This window comes from Myripristis murdjan, chromosome 23 (genome assembly GCF_902150065.1).
Source record: "Myripristis murdjan chromosome 23, fMyrMur1.1, whole genome shotgun sequence".
In the NCBI taxonomy this organism is placed as follows: Eukaryota; Metazoa; Chordata; class Actinopteri; order Holocentriformes; family Holocentridae; genus Myripristis; species Myripristis murdjan.
The window spans coordinates 653,195-677,725 of record NC_044002.1 but is presented as its reverse complement, the minus strand read 5'-3'; the positions used below and the strand labels follow the sequence as shown (position 1 = coordinate 677,725).

At 40.3% G+C, this 24,531-nt stretch overlaps 1 protein-coding gene across 1 annotated transcript; it reads left to right on the top strand.

Moving 5' to 3' along the window:
* Nucleotides 1–217: 217 nt before the first annotated feature.
* On the top strand, nt 218–24,531 carry wif1 (wnt inhibitory factor 1). Its single transcript, XM_030045391.1, has 10 exons — nt 218–470; nt 577–716; nt 6,088–6,196; nt 6,280–6,420; nt 17,621–17,716; nt 18,796–18,891; nt 19,634–19,729; nt 21,773–21,868; nt 22,254–22,349; nt 22,612–24,531. The coding sequence occupies exons 1-10, from the start codon at nt 329–331 to the stop codon at nt 22,740–22,742; spliced, it is 1,143 nt and encodes a 380-aa protein (XP_029901251.1). The 5' UTR covers nt 218–328; the 3' UTR covers nt 22,743–24,531.

Here is a 24,531-nt window from a genome sequence, read left to right as displayed (position 1 = left end):
ACCCTTAGTGAATTTTTGTAAGGGTGCCTTTAACCAGGATTGTAATGGGGGATTTTCACTTTTACTTGAGTAGATTCAAAAAAGAATCTACTCCTTTTTTCACCACTGATTTCAGCCACCAAACGGACTAGTCAGAAGGTTTGTGGACATCAGTCCACCTCTGCCACCTAGTGGTGGGATATCCTCCCTGCAGGCCTGCTGTGCTATAAGACGCAGCTCTGAGCTTCACTCCAGCAGCAGTAACCCGCGGACAGTCAGCAGACAAACTTAAGCGCAAAGCCAGTGGAAGTCCATCAAGTGTAACGTTTGCAGCTGCCACTCAGTCAGGATGGGAAGCGCCACACCTGTCCTCCGGCTTGCCATGCACACCTGCTTTCTGCTGCTGCTGGGGGGTTTGCTGGGCAAAGCTGCGCACGAGCCAGGAAGTTTGTTCATGTGGATTGATGCCAACCAAGCAAGGATCCTAATTGGTAAACAGCACTATACTTGTTACGAGTAGATTGTGCTAGTTAAACGGCTGTTCTCAAAGTTGCAACATGTGATCTGTTATGATCATGTGTCTTTTTTTGCCGGCAGGATTTGAGGAGGATATTATGATTGTGTCCGAAGGGAAAATGGCTCCATTCACTGATGACTTCAGAAAGGCGCAGCAGCGGATGCCTGCGATCCCCGTGAATATCCAACATGTCAACTTCACTTGGCAGGCCACCCACCAGGTAGGACACATGGCTTCAAATCACCGGGAGCTATCGCACCTCTTCTGAATGTCTGCACTGTGGATCAGTGTGGAAATGATGGTAGTAGCCTGTAATACACAGAGTTCCCAAAGATCACAAGGGCACTTTAATCGAAATCTGTAACAGCCAGTTTTTACATGGAGGGTGCAATAGAGAAAATACTCAAATTCAACCTCGACAAACTTTAAAAAAAAAAAAAAAAAAACACTTTAGGATGCGAGAAATTGACAATTAATTTATCATTTAATTATCTTTCAAAGTAGGGTCAAGCCGTTACGCGTACACACGTGTGTGTGTGTATCTCTCTCTCTCTCTCTCTCTCTATATATATATGTATATATATATATATATATGTATGTGTATATATATATATATGTATGTGTATATATATGTATATATATATGTATGTGTGTGTGTGTGTGTGTGTATATATATATATATATATATATATATATATATATATACATGAAGTGGAGTTAATGATCACTATAAGATGTATAGTGAAATTTGAGTAAATGGACACACACACACACACACACATATTTGTGCGGGTGTATACACACAAGGATATAGGGACACTTCAATGAGAAACGCATAAATGTTCACTTTTGTTTTTGTTGTTGTTTGTCTTATAGTGATCATTAACTCCACCTCATATTTACCCTCTTGATGATGATCTGGGCAGATGCTAGAGTGCTGTTTATATTAATTCCGTTTCCCACTGAAGCATATGTGTTGAAGACTGGATCAGATGAAGGTGCTATGAGAAAGAGGCAAGCAGAGGAAGACTCTCACCTGTCTTTTTTTTTTTTTAATAATCTAATTGCCATCTCTTGCGGTATTTTACATGTCTGTGTGGTGGAGCTCTCATCGCGGATCAAAGCCTCTCCAGCCATGTGTCAAACATCTGGCCTGGTGTGTTTGGAGCTGCTGACTTGCTGTGGATAGGTGACAAAACTACAGCTTACAACACAGACTTTGGTCTGTTTTTTGAAGGACCATACCAGTGATTTTGAATGTCCATTTACTCAAATTTTTCCACACTGTAGGATATATTGCAAAAAATATTTTTCAAATCATGCAGGGCTGCTAAAGATTTAACAACATATAATCAAAATCCCTTGATTTTTAAAAATGAATTTTTGGTTAAAACACCCACCTTACAATGTTCTGCTTCTGTGGCTAACAAAGTCATCAATATTCATAAACCACAGAACTGATAATTCTCTATGTAAAGCAAATGTTTCCCCCGGGAACTATTTTCTAGCAGAGACCGTATCACTCTGCCCAATTTCAAGTCATCAAAACACAACACTTCTGCTGCTTTTAGAAAAAAAAAATAATGTGGAGCAGTGTGGCTGAAGTTTGAAGTTTCTGAAAGTTAATTTTCATATGTAAAAATGTCAGTGGAATGAATGGAAACCAGTTTCCTGATAAAAGGTAGGAAAATGATCTGGGGGAAGTACGCCTTAGCATTTGGAGCATTCAGCCAGTATCCAGCACTCAGGAACAATTATCTTTTGTTTAGAAAATGAAATGCCAGTTAATTCCTGAAATATTATGGGCAAAGAAACAGAAGAAAACCTGTTTCAGGTGTGTTTCTCTGAAGACCTCACTGTGTAACCACCAGAGGCAAAAGACAAAAAAGTTATGTCACATTATAGCTAACAATTCTTGTTGTTTTATTAAGTAATAATGGCTAAAAGTAAAGATATGCAATTAAAAACTAAACTTTTAATGTGGTCTGTGTCCAATAATGTAAGTTGAGTGGTGACTTTTGTGAAATAAACACTGTCTAATGGATAAAAATGTCACCCACTCTTCCTCTCTCTCTCTCTCAAGTTATTTACATCATTTGTGGATATGAGACAAGGCCGCTGAACTTCACACACTTCTAAAATATAGGGTCCCTTGTAGACTATAAAGGAGCCTATTGCAAATTTCTGATTATTTCAAACAATGCATGTCAAGATGTGTATAAATGTGTTATTTCTTATCTTTAATTTATTCACTGTATCAGTGGAATATTCTAATATAACATTTTTAAGTTCAAAATTTGTAAAATGAAAATGCCTACTAAAAATGTATTTTTTAAAAAATACAGAAAAACATTTACTATTCAAATTTACTAATTTAGTACTAAAATAGTTTTTAAAAAGTAAAAGATGGAAAGAAAAAATGGTATAAACAATGTAAAATCCAGTTATTAAAGTACATTTAAAATTGCAGGAAATGGCTTATTTTTTCTCATTTTTTTTCTCATTGAAGACTCCCATACTCCTCTGCCCTATTTGTATTTCGACCCCAATTACCATGATTTTCAGTGCTGAGTGTATGGATCCATGTATCCACCCCCAATCCAACAATCAAACTACTGTCTGTTTCTTGCTGTGTAAGCACTAAGCATGTTTGCATAATGAGACATTGTGATTCATTCAGTTTCACGATACGAGGTTGCTTCAGCTGTATAACTCAACTCTATATTTATCCTTCATCTCTCAAATGAAATAGAACTCGTGAGAATTTAAACCCTAATGGATTATTGACAAATGGAAACTAGATATTGTAAGGAGGAGGCACTTCTGTGAACTATGCACTTCTGTGAACTATTCACGAGAGCTGGAATACTTAAAGGACCATCCCAGGGATTTACAAGAAACCACTTTGCAACATTTTAGAATGTTTTGTGTTTACTGTGTAAAGCAAAATTTTCTGGGTGTTTTTTTGTCAGCGGAGATGCTGTTTCACTCCGCCCAGTTTCAAGTCATCAAAACACAACAGTGCTACTGCTTTTAGGGAAAACTAATGTGGACAACATTATTACAGTGAATTCTAAAATATGACTGCATAGCAGAAATGTGAAGTATACACATTTTGTAGATATTATACTCAACATGCTAAATCGCTCATAATTTCTCTCAAAGTAATGAATGATCCTTGTCCCATGACGTCATCGGCAAAGTCACTGCAACAAATCCCAGCTGAAGGCAACTAAGTGGAGTTTGCACAGGAGCATCTTCTTTTTTGATGAATTGGTGCTGGGTTTAACTGATGGCGTGCCCACACACCCTGAGATAATAGTCAACAAATGGCATGTTGAGTCATGTCAATGGGAGGGAGAGTGAAAGAGAGGGAGCGGCCCCTTCTCTTTTCTGGCCGGTTACCCCCAGACTTCAAAGGCCTCTGCCAAGGCTTAGGAACAAAGGCCCCCAGCATAAAAGGCTGGCCGCCAGAGTTATCTGTGTCGGTTATTACCATTCAGCTGCAGGATTAGTCTGCTTCACACACGGCTTGTGTACTTTTCCCCTCATCAAACGAAGCAAGCTTTATACACTGGGAATTTTTGCAGAGAGAAAAAAGGTTTGCATCTCCTGTTTGTGCGTCCTTTCATCTCCTTTCTGGCTTTTTTGTGTTTTGCTGTGCTGCCACAATCATCTGACAAGTGTGTAATTTTCAAAAGGAGAGGACATTATTTAGGATGAGGAGCATCTATTTTTTTTTCAGAGGAAAGATACAGTTCACACAAATAAGGACACTCACGCATGATACACAATATAATATCCATTCATTGGAACTGAATTGTTGGTTTAATTTATTATCATGGAGAAATTTACAGCCCTACCTCCACAGTGTGTGTTTTTGCTCATGATAAATCTCCAAGGTGAAAGCTAATGACTTTTTCTGCCAGACCATTAGAAAGATTACCTTTTTTGAAAATTTACCATGGTTTTACTATGGTAAACAAACGATTCTCAACTATGGTGACTATTTTTTATAAAGTACAACCTGAACCAGTTATACTGTGGTTTAACCACTTTATCTACACAACTGACTACCACTTAATCATAGTCACCATTAAATACCTCCAAAAAACAAACAAACAAACAAAAAAAAAACATGCTTGTACTATGGTTAGGACGGTTACCATGAAGTACCTTGTTTAATGTTGCTTATTGTTGACTTGACCCTCTGTATTTATTTTCTCGCAAACATCTCTTGACTGTAGATTTGGACAGTGATACACCTACCTCCTCCAGAGTGTTTTTGACTTCCCTTGATGTTGGGAATGGGTTTTTCTTCACCAGGGAAAGAATTCTTTGGTCTTCCCCTTTAGATGTCTTCTGTGCTCTTCCAGGTCTTTTGGTGCTGGATATACCAGGATGTACCAAACTGTTGATTTGGCTGCTCCTTAAGTTGTTGCTATCTGTCTGATAGATTTTTCTTTTTTCTTTTCTTTTTTCTTTTCTTTTCTTTGGTTTTTTTTTTGTTTGTTTTTTTGTTTTTTTTGCTTTTTAAGCCTAATGATGGCCTCCTTCACCTGCATAGACACCTCTTTTTCGATTGCATGTTGAGGGTTCTAATAAACAGCTACCAAATGCAAATGCCAACACTTGAAATGAACTCCAGACCTTTTATTTTCTTAATGTGCCATGAAATAATGAGGGAAATTGCCACACCTGGATGTGAAATTTGTTTTTAGTCAAGTGTCCAATTACTTTGGAGCCTCTGAAAATGGGGTGACAATGTATAAAACTGGCTGTAATTCCCAAAAGGTTATTGCCATATTTTTGTTCAGCCCCTTAAATTAAAGCTGAAAGTCTGCACTTCAGTCACATCTTGATTACTCCATTTCAAATCAACTTTGGTGGTGTGAAAAGGCAAAATTATGAATATTGTGTCACTGTCCAAATACTTATGGACCTAAGTGTACATGACTATTTGTTCAGTGGATTTGAACTTTGATTGAAGTTGGTGTAACTCCCTTATCAGTTTTAAATACACATTTTCAAAGCAATGTGCGGTGTATTGTTTTTAGTGTAAGCTCTGAGGTGTTTTTTAAATCTTCTAAGGGTTGGAGTGAGATGAATTTTTTCAGATGTGCCTTGGTCAAAAAATCCTTTGAAAGACAGTGTGTCAGTCGGGTGCCATTGGCAGGCTGTGGCAATGTTAACAGCGCTTCTGGGGGCCCTTGTTGCCATGGGGCCCCTTCGCTTATACACCAGGCCTGTGTGCTGCCAGCCCTGTGTGTTGTTGTGCATCCTTCAAAACAAATTTTAAGCTTTGTGTCACTGTTCAAAATCCAGTTTGTATCTACTCCATTCATTTTGGTGCAGTGCACTCCCAGTGAAGCTCTCTTTATTGCGACAGGAAAGAAGTTGATGGACCAAATTTGTTGGCTGTATTTCACCCACATAGAGTGAGTGAAACCACTATACATACCACTATACATGTAATAATCGCGAGTCCTGCCTCTGTGTATTGAAAGATAGCAAGTGGGCAGTTTTCATTAGATTTGAGGATTGAGGTGCGCCCTTCTGTTCACTTCTGTGTTTCTTAATGTGTTTTGCAGGCAGAGTATTTTTATGAGTTCCAGACCTTGCGCTCCCTGGACAAAGACATCATGGACAACCCAACAGTCAACATTCCCCTGCTGGGCAGTGTACCACACAAACCCTCAGGTGAGCACTGAGTCTCTGAACCCACTGCTAAACCTCACTGTCACTGGTTTCAGCCCACACAGTGTGTTTTCTGTCTGTGTTAGTGGTGCAGGTTGGTTTCCCCTGTCTGGGAGACCAGGATGGTGTGGCAGCCTTTGAGGTGACTATCCTGGTGATGGACACTGGTGGTAACATCATCCTCAGGACACCACACAATGCCATTTTCTTTAAAACCTGCCAGAGAGGTGAGCATGAGTATATCACTTTTTTACATACGGAGGAAAATATCATATGTTCAGCTGAGCATTAAGAGAAGGGCTGTCTTAAATGCTCACATTGCACTTTTAGTTTCTGTGCATTTCAACTTTAAGTTCTAAGTTATTTAAGTGACAATTTCCCCTCATTTCTCATTTTACCAATCATACAGAGATACTAGAGATACTAGATTTCACAACACATAATCAAAATCCCTTGATATTTTCATACTAGAATTTTTGGTCAAAACACCCACCTCATAATGCTCTGCTACTGTGGCTGACTATGTCTTCACCATCTATAAACCATGGAACTGATAATTGACTGTGTAAGCAAATGTTTTCCTTGGGACTTTTCTCTGGTAGAGGACCTTTCACTGCCCAATTTCAAGTCATCAAAGCACAACAGTGCTGTGTTTATAGAAAAAATAATGTGGACTTTACTATGGTGATGGAATAATGGTCTGAAGTCTCTGAAAGTTCATTTTCATATTGCAGTAGAATGAATGGACACCAACGGCTGGATAAAACCACTTGGATGATCCTTTAAATAAAAATAATAAAAATATGAATTTAATTTATATATCATATTTCATATAGAGCAATACATTGTGCTTAATAGTAGGTTAAATAAGAAAACTGGAAAAAGTAGAAAGAAAAGTAAGAATTAAAATGATTCCAGGGTTTCCCCCAGGATTTTTTGAAACTGTGGTGCTGAGGTGGACGACACCCCCCCCCCCCCCATTTGGTTACTATTAACCAAATGGCTAAAAAACGGCCCTGCCTCGAGGTAGGGACTCGGAGCGGCCCTGAAAACTCCCGGGTGGGGCTTGGGGTTTACTTGGTGCTGATTGGATTTACTCACGGCGCGATGTGGTGTCAACAGAAAGCAAACAGCCGGGCGCTAGGGTTAGCTTTAGCTAACGTTAGGCGTCCCTAGCAACATGGCCAACACTACCAAGCTAATGCTAACGTGCTAGCTAACGTTAGCTAACACTAACAACACACTTTTTAGCCGGCACTTTTTAGGGACGCTAACGTTTGCTTTAGGGAACGTTAGCTAACGCTAACAACAGGCTTTTTTAACAACATGCACTTTGATGCCCCGGTCATGGTCGCGCAACCGCCCGGTAACTTTACAGGAACGTCCTCTCACTCGGCCCTCTCAGTGGAGTCATGGCAGGTGAGAGGGCCGAGCCAGAGGACGTTCCTGTAGTAGCTCCTGGCCCCCAGATACTACCAGGAACACTGCAGAAGCCCCAGCCGCAAGCCATCCACAATCCGAAAAAGCTCCAGCCCCGTCATGTCATATTTGGCTTTGACTATGACTGAACATTTGCTCTCACTTTAAGGAAAAAAAATTCGGGATATATATCGTATATCTATATTCAGCCAAAATATATCGGGATATGACTTTTGGTCCATATCGCCCAGCCCTACTGTCGGTCGCAATGCAATGTTAACATTAATAACATTAGGGTCGTTTTCACAGGCTTGAACAAAAAATGGATTAAACTTAATCTTGCTTAGGTACCTTGCTCTCGCCCTTTTCTCTCCCTCTGCTTTTTACCGCCTCCACTCTTGAGCGCGCAGCAGTAGCACAAAGCAGGCGGGTGATAACTCAGGTGCGTTTTCAAAATAAAATTAATTGCGGCGTAGTGTAACATGTTGTGATATTTAATTTATCATTTAAAACTCTGATCATAGTAAGTATATGTGCGCAAATATATGCTATGTATGTATGTAGGGTCGTTTTCACAGGTCATTCATACAATATATTTTAAATTGTGTTAACGCCCGAAAAAAAAAAAAAAAAAAAAAAATCATCATTCCCAAGCCGTGGCGGCTTTTATTTAGCCGTGGCGGTGCGCCACGATCAGTTACATGTAGCGGAAACCCTGGATTCAAAGTTTAGTTGTGGAATATGAGAACCTTAACAAGATGGAATCTATACATTTGAGAAGTCTACAAGGAACAAATTCTTATAGTCTATCAGCAAGTCCATGAATGGAAACACTCATGAAAACTTTAAATTCTTTTCTAAATGGACTGGCAGTCAGTGTAACTATTTTAGTAATTAGACAGTAATTCGCATTCTTCTTGGTTATGCCTACCTGGATATGGATATTTTTGAAAACTTTATTTTTAACTTTATTCCTCCATTTTTAGGAAATTTTAAGGAAATCTGTCTACACTGGGCAGTTTCCAAAAAAGTCTCAAACACAAACACATGTCTCTATGTCTCTAAAAGAAAATGAAGAAAATTACAAAATTAGCCAAAAGGCAAGTTTTCATTTTCATTTCACATATATTTTCATTCCATATGTATATATATATACACACTAGGGTGCATCAAATTAACATGGTGAAATTTTAATTCCAAAATATCAATTTGGCTGGTATTGCATTTTGTTCCTATTCATGTACAAATAACTTTTGCAAAGTTTTGTGGAAATCCATTGAGGTTTAGGGGTACCAGCTAACACGTGAACTTCTGTGAAATGTCAAAAAATGTGCATTTTTTAGTCTATTTGCCAAATGGTTGACCCAGAAAGGTTAAATAAGGTGAACTTTTATACAGAAACATGTTCTATAGGGTAACTCAAGCAAAATTAGTTTGTTTGCCCTTTGGATAACTTTGGGAATTTCTTAGAATTCACCTTTCAAGATTCTTCATTTACGACAGCTTATAGACAAATGAATGGAGGGCAATAGGACAACTTCGCGTGGCCTGTGGACCTGCCTTGTGGGTTGGATCCACACCAACATTTTAGGGTTTCTAGGTTGGCCAATGCTTCACACCTGCATCAAGTTTGTTCAAAATCTGTTTTATAGGTTGTGTAATTCTGGTCCAAACAATGACTGGAGATCAAGGACCGACATGTCAGATCCACGCCAAATTTTTATGGGTGCTAAGTTGGATGATGCTTCACCTTTTTCTTTATGTTTGTGCAGCAGAGATGGATGTCAGACACAAATATAAAGTTTAACTGACTTTACTGTTACACACAAGGGGCAATAGTGAGACACTTAAAAGAACAAACCCTAGTGGAAACTCACACAACCTAATGATAAGAACTGACAAAATGTAAATGCTCAGTCTGTGCCAGAGTCCGCCCCACTGAGCAACATCACCAGGGAGAGAGAGGGAATGGAAATGGAACCTTGAACCTAGCTGGTGCATCCCACCCGAAATGTCTCCAGCTAGTCTGGCTGGGACCAGTTGGTTAGGGTTGCCAACCGTCCCTTGAAATACGGAATCGTCCCATATTTGGCAACCAAAACACACGTCCCGTATTGAACCAATAAGTGACGTACTTTGTCCCTTATTTTTGAGAGTCTGCCCCCTCTCCCGCTGTTTGACCAATGAGCGGAGCTCATTCACACACGTCAGTGAGTGTGCACTCCGTTCATTGGTGAAAGCGCTGTCACTCAGTGTTGCTAAGCTACAAAGTGCCTGCCCATAGCAACAGCAGCAGGTACCCGGGAGCCAGGAGACAAAGGCGCACCAGTCTGCGCCGGGCTGAGCGCAGTGCGAGGCTGGTGCCAGCGCCCAAATTGAAAATATTTTAACTTGGGCGCAGCACCCAGTGACAACACCTCGGTGCATCCAATAGGAGGGAATAATAATTAATAGCGTGCGGCCCAAACCGCGTGCTGTGTGAAAGCCCCTTAAACAAATAATGAATAATTGCAGTGTTACAATCAGTGCATTATCACTGTTAACATTTTGTGATTGAAGCCTGTTTATTTTGTAATTTTCCAAAGAAGTGTGATATTGCCTCATTTCAGTATTAACCTCTGAGCAAACTAGGACTAACTTTTTTTTTTCTTTTCTGCGTGAAAGTTGGCAACCCTACAGTTGGTGAGGACAGCATCTTAGCTGATCCTGGGGTTTGTTGTGTTGTACAGTGCCTGAGAATGAAAAGGATACAAGGACAAGGATAGGGTTTAAAATCATATCTTAGCATACCTAATATCACTCAATTATGATGTACCATGCATGCATAAGCCTCAAATCTAAGCTCTACATCGTCTAACTTCATCATTACAATGAGAACTTACAGTAACATCACTACCAGAGTGAGTAGCTGCACCTTCTTTAAAATGTTAATTGAACAGCTACAATGCTACACTCAATAAAGGTGAGACATCAATACTCTGAATAGGACATTGCCTACTCTAAAATACTGTTGATGATAAGCTTAATAGCTTAGCTAACATAGCTAGCTAACTGTGGCTAGAAAGTTAACCTTAGATGTAATGAGCACCAAATACCTCTAAATATGACTACATTTCACTCAAAGTATTTCAATATACAAAGAAACACCTGCAGATATGGTAATTACATGTAATAAGTGTATACATACCCAACACAAAAATATAAATATCTCCTCAGTTTTCTTGAGGTGCAGTCTTTTTTTTACATCAGAGCTCTATGGTGACCGGTTAGCACTGTTGCCCCTTTATCCACAGAAACACATGTGAGCTGGCACCCCTAAACCTTCATGTATTGGAAAAATATTTTGCATGTGTTGTTAAAACATATATTGGAACACTTTTAGCACCCAGCCATATCAAAATTCAAAAATTTTATTTTTTGATGCACCCTAATACACACACACACACACACACACACACACACACACACACACACACACACACACACACACACATATATATATATGCTCTGATTACTGCTTTGCACACTCTTGGCATTCTCTCCATGAGCTTCAAGAGGTAGTCACCTGAAATGGTTTTCCAACAGTCTTGAAGGAGTTCCCAGAGGTGTTTAGCACTTGTTGGCCCCTTTGCCTTCACTCTGCGGTCCAGCTCACCCCAAACCATCTGGATTGGGTTCAGGTCCGGTGACTGTGGAGGCCAGGTCATCTGCCGCAGCACTCCATCACTCTCCTTCTTGGTCAAATAGCCCTTACACAGCCTGGAGGTGTGTTTGGGGTCATTGTCCTGTTGAAAAATAAATGATCGTCCAACTAAACGCAAACCGGATGGGATGGCATGTCGCTGCAGGATGCTGTGGTAGCCATGCTGGTTCAGTGTGCCTTCAATTTGGAATAAATCCCCAACAGTGTCACCAGCAAAACACCCCCACACCATCACACCTCCTCCTCCATGCTTCACAGTGGGAACCAGGCATGTGGAATCCATCCGTTCACCTTTTCTGTGTCTCACAAAGACACGGCGGTTGGAACCAAAGATCTCAAATTTGGACTCATCAGACCAAAGCACAGATTTCCACTGGTCTAATGTCCATTCCTTGTGTTTCTTGGCCCAAACAAATCTCTTCTGCTTGTTGCCTCTCCTTAGCAGTGGTTTCCTAGCAGCTATTTGACCATGAAGGCCTGATTGGCACAGTCTCCTCTTAACAGTTGTTCTAGAGATGGGTCTGCTGCTAGAACTCTGTGTGGCATTTATCTGGTCTCTGATCTGAGCTGCTGTTAACTTGCGATTTCTGAGGCTGGTGACTCGGATGAACTTGTCCTCAGAAGCAGAGGTGACTCTTGGTCTTCCTTTCCTGGGTCGGTCCTCATGTGTGCCAGTTTCGTCATAGCGCTTGATGGTTTTTGTGACTCCACTTGGGGACACATTTAAAGTTTTTGCAATTTTCCGGCCTGACTGACCTTCATTTCTTAAAGTAATGATGGCCACTTGTTTTTCTTTAGTTAGCTGATTGGTTCTTGCCATAATATGAATTTTAACAGTTGTCCAATAGGGCTGTCGGCTGTGTAGTAACCTGACTTCTGCACAACATAACTGATGGTCCCAACCCCATTGATAAATCAAGAAATTCCACTTATTAACCCTGATAAGGCACACCTGTGAAGTGAAAACCATTTCAGGTGACTACCTCTTGAAGCTCATGGAGAGAATGCCAAGAGTGTGCAAAGCAGTAATCAGAGCAAAGGGTGGCTATTTTGAAGAAACTAGAATATAAAACATGTTTTCAGTTATTTCACCTTTTTTTGTTAAGTACATAAGTCCACGTGTTCATTCATAGTTTTGATGCCTTCAGTGAGAATCTACAATGTAAATAGTCATCCAAACTGTGTCCAAACTTTTGGCCTGTACTGTATATGTGTGTGTGTGTGTGTGTGTGTGTGTGTGTGTGTTTATATATATAGTGCAAATTAATAAATAACTGTTGCTATGAAGTGCAGGTATTCATGCTTCATACAAGCTGGCTTGTCACGCATAATCAGCCTTTAAACTAAGGTTCTACTGACATTGTGATTTTCAAGAAATGCTTGTCCTAAAGAACCAGTTACATAATTCATTGCATCAACATTCAGCATAGATATTCTGGCATATTTTACATTTTTTGCATTATTATTTGCAAAGAAATACTTTATAAGAAACTCATTATAGGCCTTTTTCTTCTGCCACTCATTTGAGTCTGCATCTGGAAATGGTCCATTTGGAAGGCCATCTGGACAGCTAGATGACCATTACCCCTTGATCCCAAAAAGAAACAGGACACCCTACCCTATGTGGAAGCACACACAACAGAGAGAGAGAGAGCGAGAGAGAGAGAGAGAGAGAGAGAGAGAGAGAGAGAGAGAGAGATTTCCTGAGCAGACTACAATGATGACCTTCATTGGCTTATTAAGAAATACTCTCTCCCTACCTTGTCTATGGCACAGGCTGAGATCACAAAGCTGACCCTGACTTAAAATACTATTGAATTCAAACTGTACTTTGACCGTCTATTGTTGTGAGTGGAGTTAGTATAGTAGCTTGGGGGAGCAGGATGTATGTCAGCCATAGATCTCCATGGATAAAGTCAAGCCCACATCACCACTGGGAAGAGTAATTGGATCCGATTGGGGCTCCATGTGTCTGGCTATGCTGTGGAATGTAGAGTGGAAGCAGCTTGCTGCCTAAACCAAACATAATCTCTGCTGCTAATCAGCGTCCGGCCCAAACACCATTTCTGGGTTATGATGTCATGTGAATGCCCCCTACCCCCATCTCTCTCTCTCTCTCTCTCTCTCTCTCACACACACACACACACAAACACACACGGAGAAGTGGTGTATGTGTGTGCTTCAGCTCCATACAGACAGGGATATTGCGAATGGACTGACATACACAGATGTATAATTGAATGTCCACTCACACATGCATGTAGACATACATGCCACACAAGCAGGATCAGTAAAACATTTGCGCATACAACAGAACGTATAGCCAAGAGCTGCTTCTTTCAGCATAATATTTCAGGAGCAGCTGCCTAACCTGTGAATTCTAGCAGCTGATGTATACTACAGGAAGCCATGCAGCAAACCACACTTCAAACCAACAAACCAGCCTTCAGTGAGTTACATGCTCCAGCAGTCAAACTCACATAGACTAACGGCGGCATTTCACACCACGGGGCATTCAAACTATAGTGTATGCCTTGCATCAGAATGTTGCACCACTCCTAATTATTAATGTAATGGCACCATAAAATGACATAGACCCTGAGAACCAGTGATCTCAGCATGGGAGTATGCTGCTTAGTGATGAATTTTTTGTTAAACAAAACTGTCCGATGATAGCATGCAGCCGAGCCCTCTGAATATTCATACTCAAACAATGTAATGTCACAATGGTTCCCATGGCAACCAGTTAGTGTGAGAGTGGGCACCTGGCATACATCACAACACTACTGCCTGTGGCATTACTGCCAGATTTAAAGGGACACTGTAATTTCATGATGTTTTAGCACCATCTAGTGGCTATTATTATTTACATCTGTATACAGAGTAAATAGTATTTCATTTATCATAGTTAGAGACGGTATTTTTTATAGCCTACCATAACACATATTATCTTAGCACAAAGTTAGAAATGTTTGAAAGAGCTAAGAAGAATTTAAGTGATAATTCAGATTCTTACCCATATTGTGATATTTGCTCCATTACTGCTCCATGCTGCTCCAAGATCAGCCATTCATCAGTGTGTGTGTGTGTGTGTGTGTGTGTTTTAGCCTGTTAACACCAGACACTACAGCCTAGCACTGTCCCATGCACTTGTCATCAGCCTGACTATGTGTGTGTGTGTGTGTGTGTGTGTGTGTGTGTGTGTGTGTTGGGGGGATGAGAGCCAGGGAGGATTTTTCTCAAAACAAAACAAAGGAGCCGGACCAGATTGGCTGTTTTCAGAGCTAGAACTGTCAGCAGCCATCACCAACCAAAATTTGAGCACCTTGAGATAGCATCTGTTATGTTTTGACGCTGTACAAATAAAAATTGAAAAACTGAACTGAATTTATGAACACACTCTACGTGATAAGCACATTTTTATTAATTTTTTCTTAAAGTGTTAATATTGTTGCCAGCTTTAGCCAAAGTCAATTACACATCTACAAATCCTGGTTTATTATCCTGTATGAAAAATGTGCCTCTTGTGGAGAAGAGGTGGCGTGTCAATTTTAAAACCATTTTTTCTTATCAACATGAATGAGGAATGAGCCCAAACTGCTCACATGGCTCACAAGCCCCGACGGCAGAGAGTTAGTGTCTCCGCTTGCCATTCAGGAGACTGGGGGTTCGATTCCCTGCCCAGATAAGAGGGTGTCCCTGCTTTATTACCTAATTTTGTTGTTAACCATGACAATAAAGTGATTCTTATTATTCTGCTTGTCATTGGCTAGATGAAACACACAATGGCATTTAGGGTTTCTGTAATTTTCATTTCTGTGCTCTTGTGAATTTGTATTGTAGCCGAGGTGCAAACTGCAGCCTGTTGCCTCTCAGTAATTATGTCATGCTGTCATGTGACTGCATGCCGCCAATCAGTGCCACATATAGGGCTATCAGGAAGTAGCTTTGTGGCTGCTGAGCCACTGTTGTGAGAGACCCTGGCTGTGTCCGAAATCACTCACTCACTCACTACTCCCTACTCACTATACAGGGAATTCAATGTAGTGGACTATATAGTGAACTCAATAGCGGACCGTTTCGGACACTACTTTGCCCGTTGTTTGGCGCTGTTCCGCAATGCATGACGGGATATATTGCCTGGTTAGTGACCATCGGATGTCCACTACATTTTGCGGTGGATTGTGGGATACATCTAGTGGACTATATAGTGAACATAAATAATCACTAGACATTCGGACACCCCTACAAAATGGCGTAATCACTATATAGTGCACTATATAGTGGTTAGGGAGTGATTTCGGCCCCTGTGTTCCAAATCGCATACTTCTACTTTTTACTTTTAGTGTGTACTGCAGCTGCCCTTATAAAGTATGTAGTTTAGTGTGCAGTATGCATGCGTATGCATACTATTGGGACACACTACATACGTCCTCCCTGAAGTCCGGCCCTCTCGCTCACTTCCGCCGCCGTCTGTAGCGGCAAATTTGAATGTTGTTGTCAAAATGCTGGTGCTGTTTCATACTGCACTGTTGTCTGTCATATTTCTGATCTTCTGTCTTTCTGTCGCTTCTGCTGTTACTGACCAAGATGAGTGTGATATGTGTGCCGTGTTGTCTTCCGTATGTGGGCGTGGCTTGTACATTCAGCTCAGTCAGTGCCACATAACTTCCGCTGCGCAAAGGATTGTGGGTAGGAATGGCCAGAAAAGCATGCTGACAGGCATACTGTTAAATCTAACCAGATGTAATAGAACATCCTGGTACTCTTGGCATACTGCATCTGACATACTAGCTGTGTCCCAACTCGAAGTTCACATTTGAAGGCCAGTTCCGTCACAGCACTGCGCGAAGGCCTGTCCCAATTCATCCAAAGTCAAAGGATCCTTCAAATTCACACTTCAAATGCGGCCTCCTTTTCAGCCGTTGGTAGCCGATTCGGAGGATGCACCGCGACTATCCTTCCCGGCCTCCCGTATCCCAAGATGTTTTGCGTGCTGCTGCTTGGTCTAAAAAAGTTAACTGAAATGGCGACGGCGGCATCTAAATTCAGATTTCACTATTATAAAATATTCGGTTTTTACTCATTTGAACATCCAATGCCATATACAGTATGTTAAACCAAAACCCCTTTCTTTACTGTTCTGTCTTGTCTGACGGAAAGAAACGTTATCTTTCTGTCTCCGGAGTTTGTTGTCATGGGAATGGCGGTTACCAGACCAGGAAATATTCCGAAGGCTAGACCGTCCCATTTGGTTGACGGGGAGGACACTTTGAAGGATGCAGACCCTGAATTGGAACACAGCCACTGTGTATTGAGACATACTAATTCTTTTTTTTGCCTACTAAATAGTATGGTAGTATGAGTATTGGAACACAGGGAGAGTTTGCTGCCGCTCCATTTAAAGGAGGAGGGGAGTCTGACGCGCTGCTGGCACACATGACAGGAGCAGGGCGCGGGATGGGGAAGGAGATGATGATAATGAAGGGTTCACATACAATATTAGAACACAACATTAGCCATTGATCATTAATTTACGGTGTATTTTACTTACAATGCAGGCTGGGAACAGTTTTATATCAGATGTACTGTCAGTGAGTAGGATAATGTGAAAAATAAGGCATTTTTAAACCTTGTTCTAACTTTATGGGGAGATATATATACCAATTGATTCAGATTCAGATTTAAACAAGGATTTGTGTGGTATACTTTGTTTGTCGCCATGACCTTCCTATGTGCAGTTTGGGCTCATTCTCCATTCATGTTGACAGGCACCTGCACTTACTAATCTGAACTAGATGCCCAAAAGGCATTACCAATATGGCTGCCAAGTGAACAGTGACCTAAAAGGACATTGATAGAACTACTACTTGAGTGCTTTCAATTCCAGTGAGCCGCCTACTAGGCCTATTGACCCTAATTAGGCGTACACTCTTAATTGATTATACAGTAACTTGAATGCATTGTGTTTTAAGTCTAAATTTGCCATTATAAGTCTCTTAAAAGTCCTCTGACGCCACTATTTTAGGGGGTTGTTTTTCAAAATGTTCTCCCACGGGAGCAACCCCCGGACACCCCAGTCAGCCCGGGCTTAAGCCCCGGATGTCTACAATGTCTGGCACCGCCCCTGTTCTACACCCACCTCCAGGCTTCCCTAAACATTGCTGGATGAAGCCCCAGTATTTGCTGCTCTGCTGTGGAAGTCAAAGGCATGCCAGTGGAAATACCTGGCTGTCTTGAAGTCAGGGCTTTGGACCAGCTCCACCACACATATATGACTTGCTGTTTTCTGTCTGTAACTTTAGCAAAGTGTCCTGGCGGTTGCCGAAATGGAGGCTTCTGCAATGAAAGACAGGTTTGTGAGTGTCAGGATGGTTTCTATGGACAACACTGTGAGAAAGGTACACTTCCCGCCATCTTATTCTCAATGTACTGTCTTTCTCTCTATCTATTATATATACACTATAAATACTGAGAGAGAAAAGGTGGGTATCATTTTTTATCCAGCTGACACAGACTAATCTGATGTTTTTCCTAATAAGAAGAATTTTTGTTGGCCAGGGGACCCTATATCACACCACTATGATTGATTTGAAAGCGAATTTAAAACCAAACTATTAATTATAAAAGATTTTCCAGTTGCATAAATTGTCCTTCTTGGCCTTTTCCTTCAAATCACTCACAATCATGGTAAAATTCCCTGTGGCACATTTTTAAACCCAGGATTTTGTGGTTGTGTGTGTTCTGTGTCAGTGAAAACTTCAAACTGTTTTGGTGATATCTGAACCTTTTGGTTTTGTTTATGTTAACTATCAGAGCCTGGGTCCAATTAAAGTGCTGCAGATGATCCAGTAGCTGCTGTAGTCCCTCCCTTGAGTCTTATAAAGTTTTAGCTAAATTGCTGATGTACATATATTCATATGTAGCAGTTAATATATTTTTATTTTTCTGCAAGTCCAACTGTGCCACACTCTGTGTGAATCAAAACTTTCTTTGATCTGATATTGTCTTTGATCCGGTATTGTTCTAGGGTTGACAATACTGATGTCTTATCTCTTGATTATATGATTTTCTGTATTATTTATTTATTTATGATAAGTTCCTTGGGGCTGTCCTGGCACATTTGCACTCATAATCAAACCATTATTCATTATTTGCATTTCTTTGATTTTTCTTTTTGCATTTCTTTGATTTCTTTTCTTTAATATTTTGCTCATTTCATAAGATTGGACAGGTTAATGTCTTGTGTATGAGAGAGTTTTCTTGTCATGAATGAATTTTGTGATTACTAATTGCATACTGAAATTTTGCTACATAGATTTATATAGATTTATTACTGTGGTCTGAGGAAATCTGGTTTTCACTCTACAAAATGATAATATGTAGTCTGTTCACTGCCTTCTGCTGGCCCACTAGAAACTGCTGAGTAAATGAAGAAGTCATAGTAGATATAATGATGTAGTTTCTGTTATCCTTCCAGCTCTTTGCTCACCCAGATGTCTCAACGGTGGTTTGTGTATGAGTCCAGGGGTGTGTATTTGCCCTCCGGGTTACTATGGTGACAGCTGTGATAAAGGTATACTACACCCTCCTCAGGTCAGAGGCTTTAAACAGTCATACCAGTGATTATGAATGTTTACCACAATTTCTCCACATTTAACATTGCAACAAAACACTTTGCAAGTCTACTAAAGATTTCACAACACTTCGGCGGCACGGTGGTGCAGTGGTTAGCACTGTCGCCTCACAGTGAGAAGGTCCTGGGTTCGATTCCCACCCAAGGTCCTTTCTGTGTGGAGTTTGCATGTTCTCCCCGTGTCTGCGTGGGTTTCCTCCCACCATCCAAAGACATGCAGGTCAGGTGAATTGGAGAAGCTAAATTGCCCCTAGGTATGACTGTGTGTGTGAATGTCAGTGTTTGTCTGTCTGCCCTGCGATGGACTGGCGACCTGTCCAGGGTGTTTCCTTGCCTTCGCCCTGTGAGCGCTGGGATTGGCTCCAGCAACCCCCCGCAACCCTAGTGAGGATAAGCGGTTTAGAAGATGAATGAATGAATTTTTGGTTGAAACATCCATCTTATAATGTTCTGCTTCTGCAGCTAACAAAGTCGTCACCATTCATAAACAATGGAACTGATATTTGGCTGTGTAAAGCAAACATTTCCCAGTGGGTGGGGAGTTTTTGTTCCAAGATGCAGTACAGGCCGGAAAGTTGTTTTTGAAATCCAAAAATCTTGATTTTTATGGTATGGAGCAGTGAAAATCTTACTCACAGCACATTTTATTGGAGTTGATGTCTTCTGTTTCTTCTCTCTGCAGCAAATTGCAGTGCCACATGTATGAATGGAGGAACATGTTTCCACACAGGGAAGTGCATATGTCCTAGCGGCTATGAAGGAAACCACTGTGAACTCAGTGAGTAATGCTTTACCCTGTTTTTTCATCATGCTTAAAGGGCCACCAAAGTCCACCATAAACAGATCCAGTGTTTTTTTTTCTTTTTCTTTTTTTTTTTAAACCTCATTTAATGCTTGTGGAAGGTGTCACTCAAGCATTTAAACACAAGAAACCTGACAATGATCCAGCATCTTTCATGTGAAATTTAAAGATATTATTAACATAAGTCTGCGATGGACTGGCGACCTGTCCAGGGTGTTTCACTGCCTTCGCCCTATGAGCACTGGGATTGGCTCCAGCAACCCCCTGCAACCCTAGTGAGGATAAGCAGTTTAGAAGATGAATGAATGAATGAATTAACATAAGTATAGTTTGTGTGTAATTATAAAAAAATATTTTTTAATAATCTTTTTTTTTTTTTTTAATTTTTTTTTTTATATACAAATATTGTCATTTAATATATGTCGTTTTTTGGTAATTTGCTCATTGCCAACAATCAAAAATCAGCAAAAGATCAGTAAGAAATAACAAGAAGATGATTATAAAATTAACCCAAAAACTGGGGAGTCGAGGGGAGACCTGGTTTCTTTACACACTCAGTCAAACCAGTCTCACATCAAAATGTGTAGCCTAATAGGTATGTTGGTCCACAGCACAAAATTTTACAATAACAGCTAAAAAACTGCGACATGCTTATGTGTTTTAGGCCTATTGTTTTCTATGGGCCTGCATCAACCTCAAGTTATGTTACCTAATGTTTGCGTATGCACAAACACATTAGCTAACAAGCTAGCTTTAGCCAACAAAACTACTAATTTGGTGAAGCAGCTGAAAAGCAGCTCAATTGGGTTGAGGTCTGGGGACTGACTTGGCCATAGAAGAATATTCCATTTCTTTGCTCTCAGTAACTCTTGGGCTGCTTTCACAGTGTGTTTTGGGTCATTGTCCATCTGCACTGTGAGGCGCCATTCTATTGGTTTTGTGGCATTTGGCTGAATCTGAACAGACAGTATAGCCCTATAAACATCAGAGTTCATCCTGCTACTTCCATCAGCAGTCACATCATCAGTAAACACTAGTGACCCAGTCCCACTGTCAGCCATACATGCCCATGCCATAACACTGCCTCCACCACGCTGGACAGATGATGTGCTCTGCTTTGGCTCATGAGCTGCTCCTTTCATTCTCCACACTTTTCTCTTCCTGTCATTCTGGTATAAGTTCATCTTCATTTCATCTTTCCAAAGACTCTTGTTCCAGAATTGGACAAGCTTTTTTTTTTTTTTTTTAGATGTTTTTTTTGCAAAGTCTAATCTGGCCCTGCTGTTCTTGAGTGACACCAGTGGTTTGCACCTTGCTGTATACCTTTTTATTTATTTTCTCACAAATGTCTCTTGGCTGTAGATTTGGACAACAATCTGCCTACCTCTCTGAGAGTGTTTTTAACTTCCCTAGACATTGTGAATGAGTTTTTCTTCACCAGGGAAAGAATTCTTTGGTGGGGTTTAAGATTTATACACCTGAAAAGCTCTGTTTTTGTAGGCAGGAAACACGGGCTCACTGTAAATAGGAGGCTACAGCAGAGAAAAAAAGATGTGTTTTCAAATTTACCCATCTTAGTGTCATCATGGTGTGAGATGTGGTTACACAGCAAGTGTCAAAAACCCACTTTTAACACATTAAACCTCAAAGTAAGCAATAATGCATCACACTTAAAATTTTTGTTAAGTTGCACTGTTGCCTTGTTCCTCTTCTTTGTCAAGAGTTCCAAATTCAGTAGGTGTTAATCAAAATGATTGTGGTTTTGAAAGGTGTTGAATTTACTTTTCACACGTCCAATGTTGCGTTCTGATTGTCTACCTTCTCAGTAAAGAAATCACCCAGAGACATCCCTCTAGAAAAATAATATAAAACCACTTGACAATGTGAGTTTGGATTGGGGTCTTAAGCACTTTTTGCCATCTCGCTCAGTAGATGCTGGGAAAAGTTAAAGTAATTTAATTTCAATAATTTAAAGGTAATTTTAGAGAAATCATTGTCTTCATGTGGCCCTCTCTGCAGGTAAATGTCGCCAGCCCTGCAGAAATGGAGGGAAGTGCACTGGGAGGAACAAGTGCAAATGCAGCAAGGGATTTCATGGTGACCTCTGCTCTAAAGGTCAGTATGTTCAATTTACATTTGCTGCAAGTTCAAATGTCTGCTTTCCTTATATCCCCATTCTTATTGTTTATTTTGGATAGTAATAATATATCACAATATGTTTTTTTGTTCTAAGTACATTTCTAACATAGCATCTATATCTGATATGCATTACGTCAATTCACTCAGATATGGGGTATATGGGTCAGCCAGTTTCTTGTGATCTGCTTCATTGCTGGTTGATGGCAGGTTTGCTGTTTGATGCTGCAGTTTTTGCAGTTTCCCAAAATGATCAATCAAGTCTCATCTAATTTTACTAAATGTTAAAGATATGAAATATTACCAATAAGTGTATCATTGACAGTCTAGGTGCTGTAAATCCTTGTGTGTGTATGTGCTGCAGCTGTGTGTGAACCCAGCTGTGGGGTGCATGGAACATGTGTGGAGCCCAACAAATGCCAGTGCAAAGAAGGCTGGCACGGACGCCACTGCAGCAAGAGTGAGTGGGCATATAAAACCGCTTAATGTTACATATGGATTATATACGATATTAGTATTTCTTTGTGTTATACTGTAAATTACATAGAAATGGTATTTTGCATATATTAGCACTTATATCCATATTTTTTGGTGTTTTTTTTTCACATTCTCCATACATTTCTATTTAATATGTCTGAGTGTTGGAATTGTTGTCCAAGTATGCAGTTCATTTGCTCTGTTCCTCTTCATATCTTGTATCCATGGGCACTCTTCTCTAACAGGGTACAGAGAGAGTATCTCCGGTGGTCATCGGCTCTCAGCTCCAAAATACAAGCAGCATTCACCCTTCACTAAGACTACAGTGGAAGAAGGGAACGTCAGTCGGCTGGCGGAGACTAACTATGCAGTTTGAACCCCTACATGTCAACCACACATTGCCCTTTCTTCAGCAGCAGCCAACAAGTTAGGAATTTCTACCCACTACAGCTAACCAGCCAACCTGCCACCAACACCTCCAGCTCCTATGGGCTGTGTTAATAGGCCAGCTGCACATGTTTTGCCTGGATTTGAAACCAACCAGTGTTCCCAAAGCTCCTTTTCTGATATTAATAATTTGTCGAGAAGTCAGCACATTTCTACAACTAGTAATTTGTATTATTTAGTTATTATTGTTATTGTGTGTGGTGCAAGAGGAGCCAGTTGCATTTATCTAGTAGTCTGCAACAGGCAAATAATATATTTTTCAATGTTTGGGTATTGCTGGCTGTTAGGGTGTCGGTGGATTGTTCACGCAGACCTGGGCTTTCTTCACCTGAGATTTGCGTGGGATGTGGAAGTGACTCACAGGGCATTGAATTACTATTTTGGCTACATCAACATATCACTACTAGCATGAAAGGCATCCCCGATCAAAAGCTGATTCATTCCATGGCAGAGAGGAATGGCAGCTGTGAAAGCCAAAGAAGTTCCCATATACCCATTTACTGCACACATAACCAAACAGAAGATTCAGTTCAGTCACACTTTCTTTTGATAGTCTCCTATAGTTCGACAGAATGTCAGCTGATATATAAATTAAATATCAACAAGAGTTCAGGAGAATGTTGAACTATGATTTACCTTTCAACATCATATTAATATCTATTCACATGCTGATGTGTTTGCTGAATTTTAACAAACCCAGTTGGCCCAGTTTACATTATCACTGGATGCCTGCTGTGTTATTATGAAACTCACCAGAGTTCTGGGCAAGACACACCCACAGGGCTAAGGTCGGTTTATGATTGGGAATTTTTATGACCAATCACAGTGTTGGTGGGCATGTCTTCCTCAGAACTCTAGTGGGATCCATAATAACGTGTTACTGACATGTTGAAAAATAATGTATGGCAGGGGTGTCACATTGATGCCATGAAGGGCCAAGAGGCTGCAGGTTTTCATTCCCACCAAAAACTCCAACAGATATTTGTGCCTCTGCAGCTGTAGAGTCTGCATCCGTGATGGCAAAGCACCTGCTGCCCCCCATGATCCTGATCAACACCCATTTCTGCAATATGTATTTTAGTTGTCATTAGTCATATTATTACTACTCCAATTATTAGTACTACTCAGTCCCGCAACCACCACACCGATGATTATCATTCTTAATATTCTCACTATCATTGTTCCGACTACTACTATTACTGATATCAATAAGAAAGTGCCTTGAGATAACTTTTGTTATGATTTGACGCTATACAAATAAAATTGAATTGAAAATTGAATTGAATTGATTTCACTGATGAGTCCCCCCTCTCTGCTTCAGTGAAATCACCTGGTAGAGTTTTTGGTTCTCTTGGCCCACCATGACAAATGGCTTGACATATGTGATTTATGCCTTACTGATATTCTACCCAAGTCTTGTTTATATTTAACCTATACAATATTTGTGAACCACTTTTTGTTGTGTATTTATCTTATAGTTTGTGGTAGCTACCATGATAAAGTAGGCAAAGATTACATCCAGCTACATTGAACTAGTCTTCTGATATTCTAAGCATAACATTTACAGCAGAGCACATGAACTGTCTAACATGTCATGTTCTGAAAAGTAATCATAAATTCATTGTTTGCAATTTATGTAATGAATTGAAATGACTGTAAATGCTATACTTGTTCCATGTTGAATGGTCAGTATTAATAAACATTTTATGAATTCAAAA

Coding starts and splice junctions, on each gene's coding strand:
- wif1 (XM_030045391.1), top strand. CDS start 329: ATGGGAAGCGCCACACCTGTCCTCCGGCTTGCCATGCACACCTGCTTT. Junction 21,869..22,253: donor TGGTGACCTCTGCTCTAAAG/GTCAGTATGTTC, acceptor TATGTGCTGCAG/CTGTGTGTGAACCCAGCTGT. Junction 22,350..22,611: donor CGGACGCCACTGCAGCAAGA/GTGAGTGGGCAT, acceptor CTTCTCTAACAG/GGTACAGAGAGAGTATCTCC.